At 34.0% G+C, this 17,725-nt stretch overlaps 1 protein-coding gene across 2 annotated transcripts in view; it reads right to left on the reverse strand.

Annotated features, from left to right (window-relative positions):
- The window catches only part of TDRD3 (tudor domain containing 3), a 94,461-nt gene that overhangs the window by 41,057 nt on the left and 35,679 nt on the right, over positions 1-17,725 (reverse strand). The window contains exons 2-5 of one of the 2 annotated variants that reach the window (XM_064645583.1): positions 12,783-12,867; positions 10,095-10,160; positions 6,207-6,367; positions 3,937-4,078 (exon numbers count right to left, since the gene is read on the reverse strand). In XM_064645583.1, coding sequence (XP_064501653.1) covers positions 3,937-4,078; positions 6,207-6,367; positions 10,095-10,160; positions 12,783-12,867 — 454 coding nt within the window. Of the gene's footprint in view, positions 1-3,936; positions 4,079-6,206; positions 6,368-10,094; positions 10,161-12,782; positions 12,868-17,725 lie in introns of those variants that run through there. The other variant, XM_064645584.1, reaches the window with a different exon arrangement.

Below are 17,725 nucleotides of genomic sequence, written 5' to 3' on the forward strand. Positions count from 1 at the left end.
TTTCAAGTTAACTACTTTTACTGAGGAGCCAAAGACCGTTTTCTAAATCATTTATGGTTATTAAGTCCTTTCAAGGCTGAAAAAAAATAATAATCCTTTTCTTCATGCCTTGGAGCAAAAAAACACTGATAAAGTATTTGATAAATTATTCAAAACAAAGCACTTAGTGCAGAAATCATAAAATTTTTCTGCTTTAGATTCGATCAGTTCCCTTAAAGTGCTGCCTTAGAATTATGAGCTAACCAAAGGCTGATCACTGTAGCATGCTCATACCTTTCTGTATCTATTAACTGAAGCAGCACAGTACAACAGTGATTTCATGGCCAAGCCGCTTCAATTCCCCAAGGAAGGCACTCTAGGTCCAGTAAATCCTACACTTATTCTGTTTTTTATTTGTTTGCTTGTTTGTTTGTACCTAGAGAAATGCAAGCAGTTTTGGAATAAACTCCCACGCTGAATCAATTTATAATAAAAAAAATATTAAGTGCTAGTCTAAGAACTAAAGCATGTCCTACAATCAGGAAGAACATGCTGAAATTTAAGGTTAAATTTTTCTTTCCCATGGAAGAAAATGACTGTTCTAATCTACCGCTCAAACATGCAATTGGGCAAATAGCAAAAAAGCACTTAAAATTGACTGCCTATTTACTATATTTAGCTACATGGATTTTGAATCGTAACAATTTATTGCATAAAGCCATAATGAAAGAATTGTAATGTTCCAATGGTAAACAAGAGCCCTGACACTTTCTTCCCAGGTAGTACTGTCTGCTGAGAAGTGAGAGCAGCTGCTTTGGAAATGACATTTTGTATTGCATCAAATACAAAGCAACTTGACAACAGTATTTTTTTAACTTACAATTAAATATGCTCATAGCACAGCAGTAACTATTATTTACAATAAACTTTGTTACAAATACACTTCGTATGCTTCTTTTATCCTTTTTGCTGTATTTGCATTGTGATATTAAAAACCTATTTCCTAGGGAATCTCTTAAGAAACAAAGGTTTTACAATATGAGACTGAACTAGACATTATGTTCTACTGTACCCTCACACTTCTTTCTAGTATGAATTTTGATGTATACATAAAACTACTCCCTTTTCCCATAAGGTAACCTCAATATTTAGCCTCACCTTCACCAAAACAGAAGACTCATTAAGTATAGTAGAGAACTTTACTTTTAGATAATTTGTAATTCAACAGATTCTATGTTTTAAAAATATAAGAGCCTATCCAACACTCTCACCAATCATCTCAGCAAAATTTGCTTCAGACTCCGCTTACATATTGTCTGATATTTTGATTAATGGCAATACGAAGTACTGGTTTTTCATAAGAAGGGTACCAGCAATATCTCGCAGATACTGACTCTTCATGTTTGAAACACCAGTCACCACGAGAACATAAGAAACTCCACGAAGCAACAGTTATTTGGAACTGTATTTTCACCTAAAGATGTCCATGACACTTTACCTTGCATTTCCAAATAGTCTAGAAAAAAAGATCTCACAGTAACAGTCTCATTTCCTCCTTCCTTATTTATATACTGTTACTTAAATACTGATGCTTGAAAAAAATTGAAATTTGCAGACAAGAATTTACCTTATGATAAAATTGAATGCTACAAGGAATAGCAAATTTATTCCTCATTCTGTGTGATAATACTGCATTCATTCTACATATGCTATATTTGTTGTGTGTGTCTCTCATTACTAAAACTTGATTCCTCCTGAAAGTGATTTGAATGGTCTGAATGGAACAAAACAGTAATGAAATGTAACAACTAGAAGCTGACAGGCAGGTGCAAGGGCAGTAACTTAAACTGGTTAAACAACTTTAATTCTAAAGTTTCAGAATATTATTTGGCTTACTAGCACTAATGTTACCTCTTATTTCATCACCTACACGAGAAGCCAAATTAACATATATCAGACATTCTAGTAGCAAGAAAATAAAAAACTGGCTTCAAAACCAAAAAACTGGCTTCAAAACAAGTCATTTTAAATAGTCCCACAAATAAAAGTTTTCTGTCTTTTTATGCGAACACAATTCAGCATTTTATTTATGCTTCAGCGGCAAGATTAGACAAGGAGTGGCAATGTCCTTTGTCACCTCTCAGGTATTTTAGCGATCATGCTTATTTGTCCACTGTTCTCTCCTGCAAAGCTTTCTGAATAGGAGAGAAATATTGAATTCATGGGGAAATGGCTATCATGTAGCATCTGGCTTCTATAGACTTATTTGAGCCCTATCTGTCTAGCTGTCAGTCTGGATATAGAACTGGAACTACAATTTCCAGTGGTCATGGTTCACCTGTCCAAATTGATTTGTTGTCACCTAGAGCTTTTGACATTGGCCACATGTGCTGTGAGCTGGTCAACAAGAAAAAGAAAATGATACTCGGGCAAACTCCAAGATGGAACGAGAGAGCTGAGGGGACACCAACAGGCAATAGTTAACTTTCTATATCTTACCAGAGCAAAAGAGTGACAGCTACCACTCAGTTAAACATATCACATAAAGCCAACAGAACTGGTTCACAAGTGCTAAAAGGTGTGGTCAGCAGCACACCAATGGTTATTAAATGGTTTGCTTTCTTGCAAACACAACATGTTCCAAGTTATTTCTTGATATTTATTTCAAAAACAAAATAATAATTATGAAGTAAGAATTATTTGTTGAAGTCCAGATAGAAGAAATATGAAAACAGACTGTTAATCACCAAGAAAGCCAACCAATTCTATTGACCCTTGTCTTACAAATTAGATGGCATTCTTAAGAACATATTAGCTCTGTGTCTCCCTTCTTGTCCCCATCAATATTAAAACTCACAAGGCTTTATGTTAAATAAGAAAAAAATTATAAACTGGGATATTTCTGCTGTTGGTCCCAGAACTTCTTTTAAAACCAGGAATAGCTTTTTAAAAAAAAAACAACAAACCAACAATAAAAATCAACCAACCAAACTATTTTCAACTATAAAAGCACAAAGAGGATGCCAAATAGAATCTATGACAATGGACACTGTGTAACTCAAACATTCAAATAAGTTTTGGCTCAGTTTGATGAAATCTAAGAAGTGCAACCAAACACCAAAGAAGGCTATTTGCAACAAGAACGACTGAGCTCCACTTAACATCAGCAACAAAAAAAGAAGTGCTTTATACAGAAATGACCATCATGTTCATAAGCAGCTACTCCATTTCATCCATCAGAGATGTGGATGCAAAAATACGGAGATGAGTGTGGTAGTAGTAGCGATAACTGATCTGGCAAGTATTTGGGACCAAGGGTAGTAGGGTCACAACTTCCTGCCCTAAGAACTTCCACTCATTTGTGAGAAAATGTATGAAAAAGTATTCCTGCAGCCACTTTTGCTCTATTGGGACAGATACCAGAGTAAAGGATTTATGGTTTGTTGAAAGAATTTAAAACTTCCAACTTGTCTTTGTAACCACAAATTTATCTAAAGTACTGATGAAATCTGCAATACAGAGTTCGTATTAAAGGTTACCAACTTCAGTGCTTTCTGTACACTTATTCCACTATTTTTACCTCAAAAATATACAGTCTGAAGATGGTAATTGTAAAAGGCACCATTCTATAATATTTTGGAACCAAACACATTGTTTAGGAAAGCAATCAGCCATGACTGTACCAAAATAAATTTAATATATTTGATTTACATTTTCAATCCCTGCAGAATACAGAAAGGAATCAGTTCCCATGCAAAGATTGCTTTTAATTTCTTAATTTGCAACATTATACATAAGACCTACTTACATATATCTGTCTGCAGCCCTAAAACTATTTCGACAGTACACTCCTAAAAGCTTATCATAAAAAAAGTTCACAGTCAACACAATAAGCTTGATGTCATGAAATGTAATATGCATTCTGTAAAACAAGTATTTGCAGTGGTGTTACCTCACCCTTTGTAATTCCCACTTTTCTATAAGATGCTCCACTTCGCCTCCAAGAACTGCTGTGTTACTGTCATCCAGCAGCAAGAACCCATTTCTCACTTCAACAATTCCTGAAAGCTTAATTTTTGTTCCAGGTGGAGTGTTCAGGCTAGAGGTAGAAATAAAGCCAAATATTTCAAATACATTTATTAATATTCTCCCACAAAGAAACATTTAAAAATACTTCTATTATACTTCCAACATTTCATATGCCATAATAAAAAATTAGCATCAAAAACCTTTGCAATAATTCCTTGAGTATACACAGTACTTTTCAATAGCTTTATTGGAACACTTCCAACTCATTACACAAAAACGCTATACTGCAAATTAGACTCTAACAGAGATGAATGTTTGCAAATTGTCTGCTTGGTTAAAACCCAATTTCACAATACCAAACTAAGGATGTGATTTGTTTAGACTAAGAGAAGATAGTCTTAGACAACTGACTTTAAGATAAGTTCCTCATCCTAGTATGTATTTATAGTTAATAGAGGATCTCCAGATGGTTAATCATCTCATTTTTTTTAGACATTTAACTTAGGAGAAAACAAAGAGTGGTTAGAAAGGAAGCTTTCTATATGTTGCCAACAGCCAGGACTGTACTAGAATAAAAATAAAAAGCATGCAACTCATAGTGCTTCTTCTCTCATTACTCTGCAATTTAAAAACATTATGAATACTTTCTGTCATCAGCTCCCACAAAGAGGTACCTTATCTTCTCATGTGAATCTACCCTATGAAAAGCAACGGCAGAAGTGTAAAAGAATCATGCATCTCCAACCCATAACTGGAAGATATGACAAGCAGAACAATATAAAGACTGCTCATTCTTACGAGAAATAGGACACAGCCACTTATAACTTTTCAACTGAGAGGCAATAATATCTTAAAAATATGCTGAAGCTACTGTTGCAATCACAGGCCCATACTACATGGTGAGGCACGCTCACAGTGCAGTCAGCCAATTACAGCACCAGTTGCATTTAACCTTAGCAATGTTAGCAGGTTTTCTGTATTGTGCAGATAAAAGCAAAGAAAATGAGATCAAACAAACAAACATGCAAGAAATACAGAAAAAAATTAAAATTATGCATGGGGAGAGGGGTAAAAGAAAACCATAGTCATTAAAAAACCTACAATTTAAAATAAAATATGATTTTTATTTATTAATTTAAAGAAACACTATGTACTGAAAAAGTACATTATTCCAGGATAATAGTCCAGTTTCAAACCTGAAACAACTACATGTAACAGAAATTGAATTTTCATATGTTACACAAAAAGAAGAGTTCACAACATTACTAGAGTGATGAGTTTGCTAACATTTTTCAAATTTTATCAAAAAGCTTTCGCTTTCAAATGATGTCTTGTACTGTGTGTTCAATTAAATATTTTGTGATTTAGAATCTACTTACACAAGAGTCTGTTTGCCTTCCTTTACTGCTCTCTTTATATTCGCATTGGAATATGATATTCCAAGTTCTGCTGGCTCAAGCTAAAATTAAAATATCATTAAATGTTCTGACAGCACCACTCTAAACTGCAAGCTGGCTCCTGCTCAGAAGGAGCAGTTTAACAGTAACAGATGACATTCAAAAATTAAGTGTGTATATATATATATATAACTGTTGCAGCTAGCAGAAAAAGACAGAGGAAGATTTTTGGTTTTAATCCAAGTAATCTGAACTAGAGAAGTGCAGAGCACACCATGACTCTAGAGATTAAACACTAGAGATCATTTTTAGCATCTTCATAACTGAACACACAAAAAATCCCCATGTTCAACAGTAATTAGCTCTCTTACCCTTCACTTCTAACTGAAGAAATATTCAAGTTAAAGGCCTGCCCACAGTTAAACAGCATTAGTTGCCATTAGCTTAGGTGTGTCAGACCTGTGACACTCCTGCTACAAAGGTCAGACAAAAGATGTGCTACTATTAAACTGGGAATTTGGCTCAAGTTTACATACACCCAAAATGTTGTGTGCTGTGAAACTACAACTCAGTAGATGGCTGCAAAAATCCCCCTTCTTCCATTATGTACTTCAGCATAAATGGTACTGTAAATTACATTCAGATCTACTTTTGCATGCTGAATTTAAGTTTCTCCTTTATATTCAAAATCCAAGAAGGAAGTTTTGTCAAGCGATTCTTTTCATATATTATTAAGGACACTTCCATTACTTTAAGGACATTTAAGAATCGAGTAAAACTTGGACGAGAAAGTTGGTTCACCTTATTTTTGACATGCTACTGTATTCTATAGCTGTGCAGCTTGTGTGTCCATCCGTCATCTGTAAACGTAACATTCTGGGAGCAGCCTGAGATTCTTCGTTATCCTTTGGTGCAGCAACATTGCGAATTTTCTGTATTTGCAGAACACATGGCCCTTCTAGCTAGATATGTGAAACAGAGAAGACAAGACTGTTAACACTGTTAAGCAAACGCTGTAATATCTAGACACACTAACAGATGCCCCCAGGCGAAGAAAAGTGTAATTTTATCAGGCAGTCATGTTCAATTTCTATCACTCATGTACTGCACGTTCTAAAGCATGATAAAAATGGCTTTTTCAGAGAACAGTTGTCATGCTTCATACATCTCTGAAATATCAATTATGAAAAAATAGTGAATGAAAACAGTTGAGGAGGCAAACAAACAAAAACACAAATACTGTCACTTCTAACATAGTAAACACAGAAAGAAAAGAGAAATTAATAAATAAAAGAATAGAAGCAAAGTAGCTTTACTATGATGACAACAAAAGGTCTGATGTAGCAATCACTCTCACTGGAAGGAGGTTTATTAAACATAGATCATTTTTAACTCGAACAAGAAATCTGATCATCATTTTGAAAAAAAAAAAAAAAGGAAAGGAAAAAGGCTGTAGGAAACCGAAATCCACAATCAAAAAATAATGAAACAGAAACTGGGAAGCATATTAGTAAACTTAAAAAGGAATTAAATTGCTGGTAACTTATGTTTTTAGCTGCTTATCAATAATTTGTCAGTACTCAGAAAGCAACTCAGAAAGCAAAGAGTTCACAAATTAAATCCTTTCTGAATGCTTCTTCTGGAATCAATGTTTCCATTGTAATCTTAGTTCTCAAAAGAAAACCAGTAACACCTTAAATGTAACATAACTTATATATTATAACTTCATAGTCTTCTTTGCAGTTTTCTTCCATTAAAAATACTTAACATATATTTATGGTATATAGTCATCTAGATAGAAAGGGGAGGGTTCAGCTTTTCCAAATCCTATGCAAATGTGGCCATCTTGTGGTTAATGCTGGTAATGTTAACTTTTTTTAAATCCATACAATCCATTAATGAGTGAATGAAACATTTCTGTGTATTAATGACTGAAGTTGATAACCACCTATCATGGTCAGATACCCATGTTGTTTCATACTAGGACTCTATGCCAGCTTTTATGCAACTATTTGCCTGTTATAATAATACTTCAGAATAAATTTATTTTCTATGCAAGATGGAAATAACATATATTCTCAAGATATAGATAATATCGATCTTAGTCTTGGATGAGAGGAACAATAGTATCACATAACTTCTATTGTTGTTCCTGCCCCATAAATATTCTTCTTTATAAACACACAGCTCTGTAACAAAGTATTTGTATACATTGAAAGCTAAATAGCAGCACTGTTTAAGTCGTCAGATTTGCTTTATGTTACTCAAAAAAAAGGAAACACTACAGTTAAGAAAGCAAGGATTCAGTACAGTATCAATAGCCTGAGCTAAAATTTATAAATAGGAGTTCTTCTCAAATACAGGCTTTTTCTGTGCAATCATTACTTCTTTTCAAAACCTGAAGGATTATCCCCCTCCAGCAAATGGCTTGCAAGTGTCTGGTTTGGCGTTTTTTTAGAATAATTTTCTAAGATCTATGATCAAAATAAACACAGTTGATCAACATAAGACCAAACTAAATTTTACTAGAAGTTCACATTAAAAATCCTTGATCTTTAACAATACTGACAGAAGTATGTAAATCGCTACAATTTAACAAATAACATTTGTTTAAAAAAATTGTCTTTAATAAAGACAATTAAGGGCCATTTTTTATTTTCTGAGATGTTCTTTTCTACAAAATATTGATGCATTTGTGTGTGTACAGGTGCAAAAGGGTTTTTTCCATAAAAGGGTAGCTCTATTTCACAGGTATTTTAAAGCACTAACCACCAGAGTTTTCATTCATTTTTGTGCAGAGGTTTTGTATTTAAAGGAAACAAATGGCACAATTGCACCTTCCCCAGTTGAAGCTGAGAACTATGAAAAACCCAAGTGGTGATCTGAGCAGCTAAAACTAGAAGAAAACATTTTAAAGCACGTAAGTAGATTCTCACATATAACCTCTATCAAAGCTCTGAGGAAATTACTCACACTTCAATCTTTAACTGACCACTTGAACTATGTAACGACAACAGAAACTGAGAAAACGTTCTTTTTAAAGGAAATGGACAAATTATTAGGTACATTCTCAAGTGACGGACGAAAACTTGACAACTACCTCTAAAGAAATCCTATCATAATAAACAAAACTCTGAAAAAGCAGTACTGTTAAGGTCATTTTGAATTTTTGAACTGAAATCGTATTTCAACAATAACACTAAATAAGGCAAACATTACCACATATATAACCTTAATACCATGGAGAATTACATTTCACCAAATACATGTGGACTTTGGGAATATTACGTAATTAAGCAACTGGGAAATGAACAGTGCAAAACCAAATGACATTAAAAGCAACTATTTTGCTTGTTTTCTGTATTTCAAATAAAGGATACTGAAGAGGACAAAAAATATTAGAATTATAGCTATAAAAAACACTAAATCAAATTCATTTAGGTGGTAAAAAATTCTTGAAGCTCTGAAGTATCTTCAAGAACATGTTATCCAGAAACCTAAACAGGTGAACAATCAGTTTCATAAAACATCATCTTGGTTTGTTTTTTTCAAGTAATACCTGAAAAGAACATAGCTCCACATTATAAGAAATAAAGTTAATAAAACTTTTCCCATAAATTTAGTTTACTAAGTGATATGCTGCATGCACAAACTGCTGCCTAGCTAAAAACTATGATCCTGCAACAGACAATCTCTCAAGTGTGCTTTTCATACATGGCAATAATGTTCCTGCTGTTGTTCTTGTAGAAATCTGTGTTTAGGGCACTTACTATTCCATTTAGACAATAGCGTTAACAGAAAAAAATGCAAACTGCTCTTAACAGCCTCTCTCATCAGTCTTGCTTTCTTAAAACAAATCCACCTTAACTTATGACTATTTGAATTTCAACAGTGAAGAAACATATTTCCCCAGAATTTTCACATCAGTGACACAGACTGTCTATATTTGGTAGTTGGGGATAATGAACTGAAGTGAGAACTACTGCTCGATTTAAAATAAAATTACTTCATTTATCGACTCTCTATATTGCATGTAAGGAACAAAACAGGAAGGGTATACTGAAGGGGACAAAGTTAATTTCTATCTAAACACACAACATACATTAAAAATCTAGGACATCCAAGTTTCAAGCATAATACTCTAACACAAAATGTTACACCATCTAACACAGTTTATCCACATAACTTACAGGATACAGTCATAGCAAAATTACATAAAGTGTATAGCTATAATCATGTACGTCAGTATGCCAAGTAATACAGCACTAACATGTATCACTAAGCATCATAATCAAACAGCTACTTTGCTTTTTTCCTGATCTGCTTTGTTGCCCTCATAGAATAATGGAGGGGGAATATGAACTTCTAATACCACGTCAAAACCAAAGAGGCTAAATGACTTGTCAGTGATAAATGAAGGTGCTAGGATTGGTCACATTCTTATTTAAACATTTCAAAGTTGTGAAATAAAAAAGAAAGCGTCCTCTTTTTATGAAGCTTATGTTCATATATATATATGAACATAATATATATACTATATAATGCTATATAATATATACACTATAATATACTAAAACACCGGGTTCTTTGTATGTGAAATAATGACAAAACCAGACTAATGCACCACAGAAGGGTGTCATCACACAGAAATCACAGAGCACAGAAAAGTGAAGTAGAAATATTGTCTACCTTTTCCACCTTTCCACCATTGATGTCACTGGGCAGGAATTTCTTGCCAATCGTTCTTAAATCTGTCTGAAATTAACATAGAAGACAAGAGAATATTAACCTAAAATATCCTGTTTCCAAAAAAATCATTGTAAAATAAGAAAAAGAAGGGTACATTTTCCATAATGACAACTATTCATTAAAAAATCCATTCCTTTAACCCTGTATGATGAAAAAAAAAATTCAACAACTCAGAGTTTACAAAAGAAATAATTTTGCTTTTTAAACTATATTGTTTTAAGTACATTTTCAATGTTGATTAAAACGCTTCAAACAGATGAAATGAAATGACTAAACATAACTATGATTAAACATAACTATGAGGTTTAATAGAGGTAAACACCTTTCTTTACTCTCCACCTGGCACTTAGAGAAAAGTGTTTTTAGTTTGTGACTTTTTACATGCACAAATCCTTCATAAAAGGTTGAGATGATTTTTGCAACTACACTTGGAGTAAAAGCTTATGTATTCTCATTAGATGTTTTTTAACTTAAATGTTTTTAACTTAAATGTCTAATTATTTCTTTTGGAAGTGAGATAGACAGCTACATGACATTATTCTGCAACTGTGCAATGTGGCCACTGACAACATTAAACAAAAGAACTCATACGATCAAAAGAAAAAATCTCTGCCCTTTCCTCCCCTAACACTGTTTGGACAAGCACATCATTCAGGGTGATGTGAGCTAAAAGGGGCAGCATGTGAAAATAGGAAATAGAATAAAAATTAATGAAACTTTACAAATTACCTTTTCAGTGCATTGACATATGCTAAGAAAAAAATATAAGGCACAACAATGCAACCTACAACACCTGTGTTTTTTAAACTCCAGTGCTTGAAATAAGCTTGTTGTTTTAAATAGAACATGCTGATGCAGACTGCAGTAGTGAAGCCGAAGAGCCTCCTTACTTATTATGATCAAAAACAACACTTCTAAAAGAAGATGTGCTAAATGTAATTATTAAAAGAACTTGGACACTAACTTGCCATTAATATATGTCAATGGACTACTGCTCTGACATCCTGATCTAGAACTGAGCAGGGTTGTATTTTAGTATATGAAACATTGTAGACAATTGGGTTATTCCGGTTTTCAGTGAGAAATACCTTACAAATAAAAAATTATCGTAGGAATGCTCTTTTAGTGTATTTACTGAGCATCTACAGAGTGGACAAATGAGCAACACACCTTCTGTTGCACAAGACAGACAGTCTTAAGAAAGCACATTCAGGATTTGTGAATTTGTAAGAAGTCAAATATAAATTCACTGATATCCTGCCATTAAAGACACACTGCTATTCCCCACGTACTCAACAGACAAGTTAATCTTCTGGGCATAAAATCAACCCACTTAATGACAAAAACAGTGATAAAGAATTAAATCGGGCTTTGGAGTGCTTGTGTTAACATATTTATTATCTATCAAACAAGCCAGAAATAACAAAACAGTCACAAATGATCATGTCAGTACTTGTTCCAGCACATTATTACATGCAGGGTAATACCCAGCAACTTGGAAGTATTTATTTGGGTTTTTTATAAAGCAGCAATGCATTCTCATATATACTGGCATGCTAATACAGTCCAGAAACCAAATGCTTACCCTCTGCATGTTTTGTATTACATTCTTTGCACCTTTGCATCATAATTTTGCTTTAATTCTTTTCCAATTCCTTATATGAATTGGTGCCTGCATACATGTGAGTGATTGAACATATGCTTTAAAGAATAAATGAAAGGAGCAGAGGGGACATTTTCAGAGTATTACCTTAAACCAACTGGTGATTGAATCTTGAGGATGGACAAAATAATCCCCTCTCACACAATTTCATTAAGAAAGAACACTTGTCTCTTAAGCACTCTATTACATTGATTTTTTCCCCTTGAAACTACAGTTATTACAAAACACAAAGTTTACATTAAACCATATATAGTGCATTTAAGCTTTAAAACATCTAAGTATGGATTTGATAAAATACATAAAAACAAATAACAAATACATGGATTAAGAAAGGCGGCAGACTTACTAATGTTTACCAACATTGTATATACTAGAATTCTGAAAAATAGGAATTCACATGCACATTTTTCTCACATACTTAAAAGTATTATGGTTTATTGCTTCGAAGATGTTTCTCTATCTTGTATATTCCTGTGTTAATTTGGTGGCAGGAATAACGACTACTAATCCATACTCCTACAGTAAAGCAAGAAACCTGTTGATAGTTAAATATGTATTCAACAGGATGTACAGTTTGAATGTGCTTTAAGGAGTATCTTGTCCAGAAGTTAAACTAAGTAAGGATTCATCTCAACAAATATATTTTGTACTACAATTTCATACTCATGTCAATACATAGCATTTCCAATCGTATTACAGCTTGTACTTTGACTTTAGTTTTACATTTTATAAAACAAAAAATATTCTCCTACTGCAAAATCTGTTAATATTTCTCCTACAGGTTTCAGACTTTGGAAATAAAACACAATTCACACAGGCAAGGAGAAAGATAGGTACCCTGTCCTTTACATAAATCACACAGAAAACAGTATACTTACTTAGACAAACAAACCTATACTTAAGTCATTAGTTATATCATTTTTAGCATGATTTGTCAGAAAAAAACTTTCACTATCATAACTTACATTAAGGGCAACTAGGATTATATCATTTGTATTAACTTTTTCAGATGAACTTAAGCAAGCTTCAATTCCTTCATCCGAAAGGTACCTGTGAAAGAAAAAAAAATTAGAATATCACAAGATGTATCAATTAGAGAAACATTTTTTCTGTACATGAGATTGTCTTTAGTTCCTATCTTTTCTTCTGGTGAAGCATAGATGTAAAAATACTTGGAAAATTACTTTATGTAATCAGTTTCCTTACACTGAGATGAGGCTAAGACAGACTTCCTCTTCCATAATTTCTAAACAAAAGAATTTTTTTTAAATGCAAGCAAGAAAAACAAGTTCTACTTACAAAGTAACAACAGCCATCACGAATAGGGTAACACTAAGCTCCCCATGCCCATCCTGTCAAATCATAGGAACCTGGTTTCAAAATCAACCATTTGAGCTTTACTTGACAAGTGGCATACTTTCACTCATGCATTTGCAAGGGGAAAAAAAGCAAAACAAACAAACAAAAACAAACCCCAAAAAACACCAACTCCCAACCCACTCAAAACACAACCACAGGTTTCATAAGAAACAGTCAGAAACTGGCCAGGGAACAAACTGCAAACAAAAAACATTATACACCAGAATTAGTCAAAGCACAGATTTCTCCTTTTTTAACAGAAGCTTGGAACCAGTGTATGTCAAGCTACTCCTTTCCACTTTGCCCTAATAACATTCTTACACAGACTACTTCATACAGCAACAAGTACTCCAAATACATGTTTAGATTCTCTACAACCTTACAGAATGTTCTTATTTAAAATAAATCTATTTTCTCCTCATTGTCTGTACCATCTCCTACAATAACTACTATTCAGGTTTGAACATTTCCTCCTACAGGCCCACAAATTATTTAAGAAACTAAAAATCAGTATTTTTATAAAATTTATTTTAAAATAAATGTATTTATACAGAAAAATTTACATAGGAAAAGGGAGTTAAAACAGACAAAGCTACCTCTTCAAATGGCATAATCCTCCCTGCACAACATAAAGATTATTAAGTCCAAACTTTTTTCCTAGACTCTGAAGGAAACACGAGTCCCCTTTTCTATCTGCATGTGATATGCCCAAGGTGGGACCTTTATAGCATAAGGCCACTCGATTTTTTCGTTCTCAGTATTAGATCAAGAAAAATAAGAATCTGACCCTGAACAAAACCAAAGACAGTAAAAACCCACTCTGGAGTCAAAGAAAACAGCCGTGCAGCTCTGTGTCTCTACTAAACTCATTCAAGTGCCTCCCATCTTCTGCATTACCTGTTCTGCCCACTTTGCAAAATATCCCTGACCTGTTACAACCCTAGATAACAAAAGGTGAACTACAGAGTGATCACACTGCTGGAAGTGCTCACGAACTCCCAATTCCCAAGATGTACCTGGCAGTGCCATATAAACAGTGTCTTTGTCAATGCTTGCCCTCCACACCTGCATCCCAAGCTATCCCCACCTTTTCTTTATAAAGGAAGGGTGTACTGGGGATAACATGGCACAAAAATGCTGCTGCCACAATCAACAAACTTCCCTTTGTCCTTCCATAAACAAAACATTTCAGAATTATGCACTTGTGCTTTAAGTGAAGGTGCAAATAAATAAAAGATAAAATAAATGGGTGAGAAGCATAGAGTGAGCAGCAGCCAAGCTCCACAAAGCTCTTCTAGAAGTCCAAGGCAAGCCAGTGGCTGACCACTGACATCTTACACTGACAGCAATGACATAAATTATTTCCTTAGTATACAATGCAGATAATACTAAATATTAAAGAGATGTTTATGTCTTTGAGGAAATAAATAAACAGATTTCTTTAAGAAAGTTTAAAACCACCACCAAAAAAAAACCCACCACAAAAAAACACCACAAAAACAAAAACAAAAAAAACCAACACCAAAAAAAAAAAAAGGCCCCACCACACACACACCCCACCACAGTGAATCCTCCACTATGAGGACTGGTAACTAGATTAACATACACTGCAAGAAACTTTAGTTTTCAAGAAATAAAGTACTCACTAGACTTCTTTCATGCATGTTTTAAAACAATCTTAAAAGTTACATTTTGAAGTCATGAAGAGAATTGCAATGATTTCAAGGGAATTTTAGTAAGCAGTGCTGCATGAGTCACAAAGGGATTCTGTAGCCTTGGAACATTAATACAAATTAAAAGAAAAAAGAAATAAAATCACAGTTTACAACCAAATGGGCATAAAGCTGCCACAAGTGGTTGAGATGGTTATTTGTGGAGCATTCTCGAGAGAAAGAAAATCAGAAGAGAGAGGAAAATAAATGTTTCTACTGCAATTCCTTCGCATTATGCTTGCAGAAACCTGAGGGATATCTCAGCTAGTCCTCCCCCTCACTCCAGTTCCACTCATGTGAGACACGTAGCAGTACAATCCTCTTAGCAACAGCTTTTGTCAGAAAAGCATCTCCTAGAAAGTACCTGCATTCTTACCTTCAAAAGAAACATTAAAACAAAGCCATTAGTAATGAATCAGCACTTTCTGTGTTAACCATTCACATATAAATCCAAATCTACAATTTTTCTGTCAAAATGTTCTCATTCAACTTCTACAAAAAACAGATTCCAGCAATTCTTCCTTTGTAATACACAGAAAAAAATATTACATGAGTGACAGGCAGAGCTGTTTTCCCACTGCTCCTTCATAACAAGTATGAGATCAGTTTAAAAATCATTTTTGCACATTATAGGTGTGCACATTCTCCTTTTCGGTATTTCCCATTGCTAAGGAATATAACTGTAGTACCAATCTCATCTGTGCCTCTATTTATCTCGCTTTATGTTCTGCTTTACTTCATAAAGAACAAATTACACCTGACATGGCCTAAACAGACAGATTTCTGTACTGCTACTCTATTACCATCTCTGCCTAAAACACTGAAGAAACCAGTGGTATCAAAGGAAGATGCATTTCTTGTCTGTTCTACACTGCTGGATAAAACACTTGATCTGCAGACAAACATGCACCTGTATACACACACACACTTGAAAAGGTTTAAAATCAGAGCCTTATTCTATAATTAAATCCACCAGGTAAATAATTTTCTTAAAGTTATTTTTCATGAGCAGCTTTCTTGAAAAGCATGTTTTCTCTAATTATAATTAACAGTTCATGCACAAACACAAACCTTTAAACTTCCATCCTTTTTCTATCCCGTATTACAATTTTTCTATAAATCCTCTGTAATTTTCTCCTATCATCTCTAGAATTAACATTTTATTAAGTAGAAGCTTTCTTTAAGGAAAGAAGTAAATAAGGGAAATTAATATTAATAAATATGCTGTATAAAATGTATGCATTTCAGATTCACAACTCTTCAGAGAATCACTGTGATACTGGCAGCAAATATAAACTGCACTACCACTTCTGATTCAGTGCCAGCCACACAAAACAACATGTGAGTACTACAGCAAATTTTATATAGCTATTTTCAATGTGCATACGCAAAAACCAGAGTGTTCATTCCATTACTTCGCAACAGAAGCAGATTTATACAATCATGTCATAAAAAAGGTAAGGTTTTGAAAGAAAAAAATCACCAAAAGCTCTCAAATTTCTCATACTTGGTAACACCACGATAAGAGAGAACAATTCAAACAATACAGCATCGGGCAACTTAAAAGAATGCACTAGTACGAGACCACCACTGGGTGCCAGTATTGTTCCATAACAGAAGAACCGCATCTCCTGTACCAGCTACTTTAAAAATCTGGGAGTTCTCTTAATAGCGTTTCAAAACGTTTTGCTGAATTTCAGTTGTATAAGGAAATTACACTACAATGTTACAAATTTTATTAAGAGGCTATCATTAGAGCTGTTTAAAAAGGAAAAACAACCCCGTTTTAAGATATTATTATGCTAAATATGAAAATCAGATTTTCAAGAAGGTTTTTCCATATCCTTTAACCTGCATAACAACACTGTGAAGGCAACTGGCGCTGTTTTTCCCTTCAGCTTCTGTGCTTTTATTTAAACAACTAAATGGCAAAAATTAGGGCCAACTGTTCCTTTATCCACTCAGCAAACGTCTGTAAGGAATGACAAATGTAGATTCAAGTGATATTCTTGGCAATTTTACTATTAATATTCTCACACAAAGAAATGCCTTTTTTTTTTTTTGCAGTTGCATTTCAAGACTTACTTCCTACATCTTGTTCTTACCTTGCACATTTGGTGTATCTTCCTCTGTATTTTGTACTTTCACTGATGATTATTGCTATTTTTGTTTTCCTATCACTTTTCAATTTGTTAACAACACTTTGAACTCTGACCTGAGCACTCACAGCTTTGCAGTTCTAAGGAGCTTTATCTCGTGTTTGAGCTTAGCACTTCATGCTCCATCATCCAGGTGTTTAATCACAGTATCAAATCAAACATGACCTAAAACATGTTTTCATGTAGCCTCGGATTTTGACAGTGAACCATCCATAGCCATTCCATTCTTTCTAGTATGGTCAAACTAGTTTTATAATTGCCTTACAGGAACTTAATTTAAACTGTTTCCCAATTTTACTCCTTGAAGATGCAAAAGCAAAATATTAAAATAACAGAACGTGTTGTATTATATCACTGTTAAAAACCCACTAGGTTTTAAGTGGACTTATGCTAGCAAGAACCTACTTGAACCATCCAGAAAGCATACTGAGAAATACAGAATTTTGGTTACAACTAGGTAAGCTTTTAAATGAACAGACACCACGGTACAAAGTCTACCTTTAAAATATTACTGACATTCCTAAAACTGGTGCACAGCCACATCACCTCAGTTCCCCAGGCAGTTAAACTTGCATCCCCAGCTACCTAACTTTTCACTCCTGGGAACCCACCATTTACTTAAGTGCAGCCTCCAACCCAGGTCAAGCTGAAACTCCAGAGGGGAACTCATAAAATATG

This window comes from Pseudopipra pipra, chromosome 2, assembly GCF_036250125.1.
Source record: "Pseudopipra pipra isolate bDixPip1 chromosome 2, bDixPip1.hap1, whole genome shotgun sequence".
Classification (NCBI taxonomy): domain Eukaryota; kingdom Metazoa; phylum Chordata; class Aves; order Passeriformes; family Pipridae; genus Pseudopipra; species Pseudopipra pipra.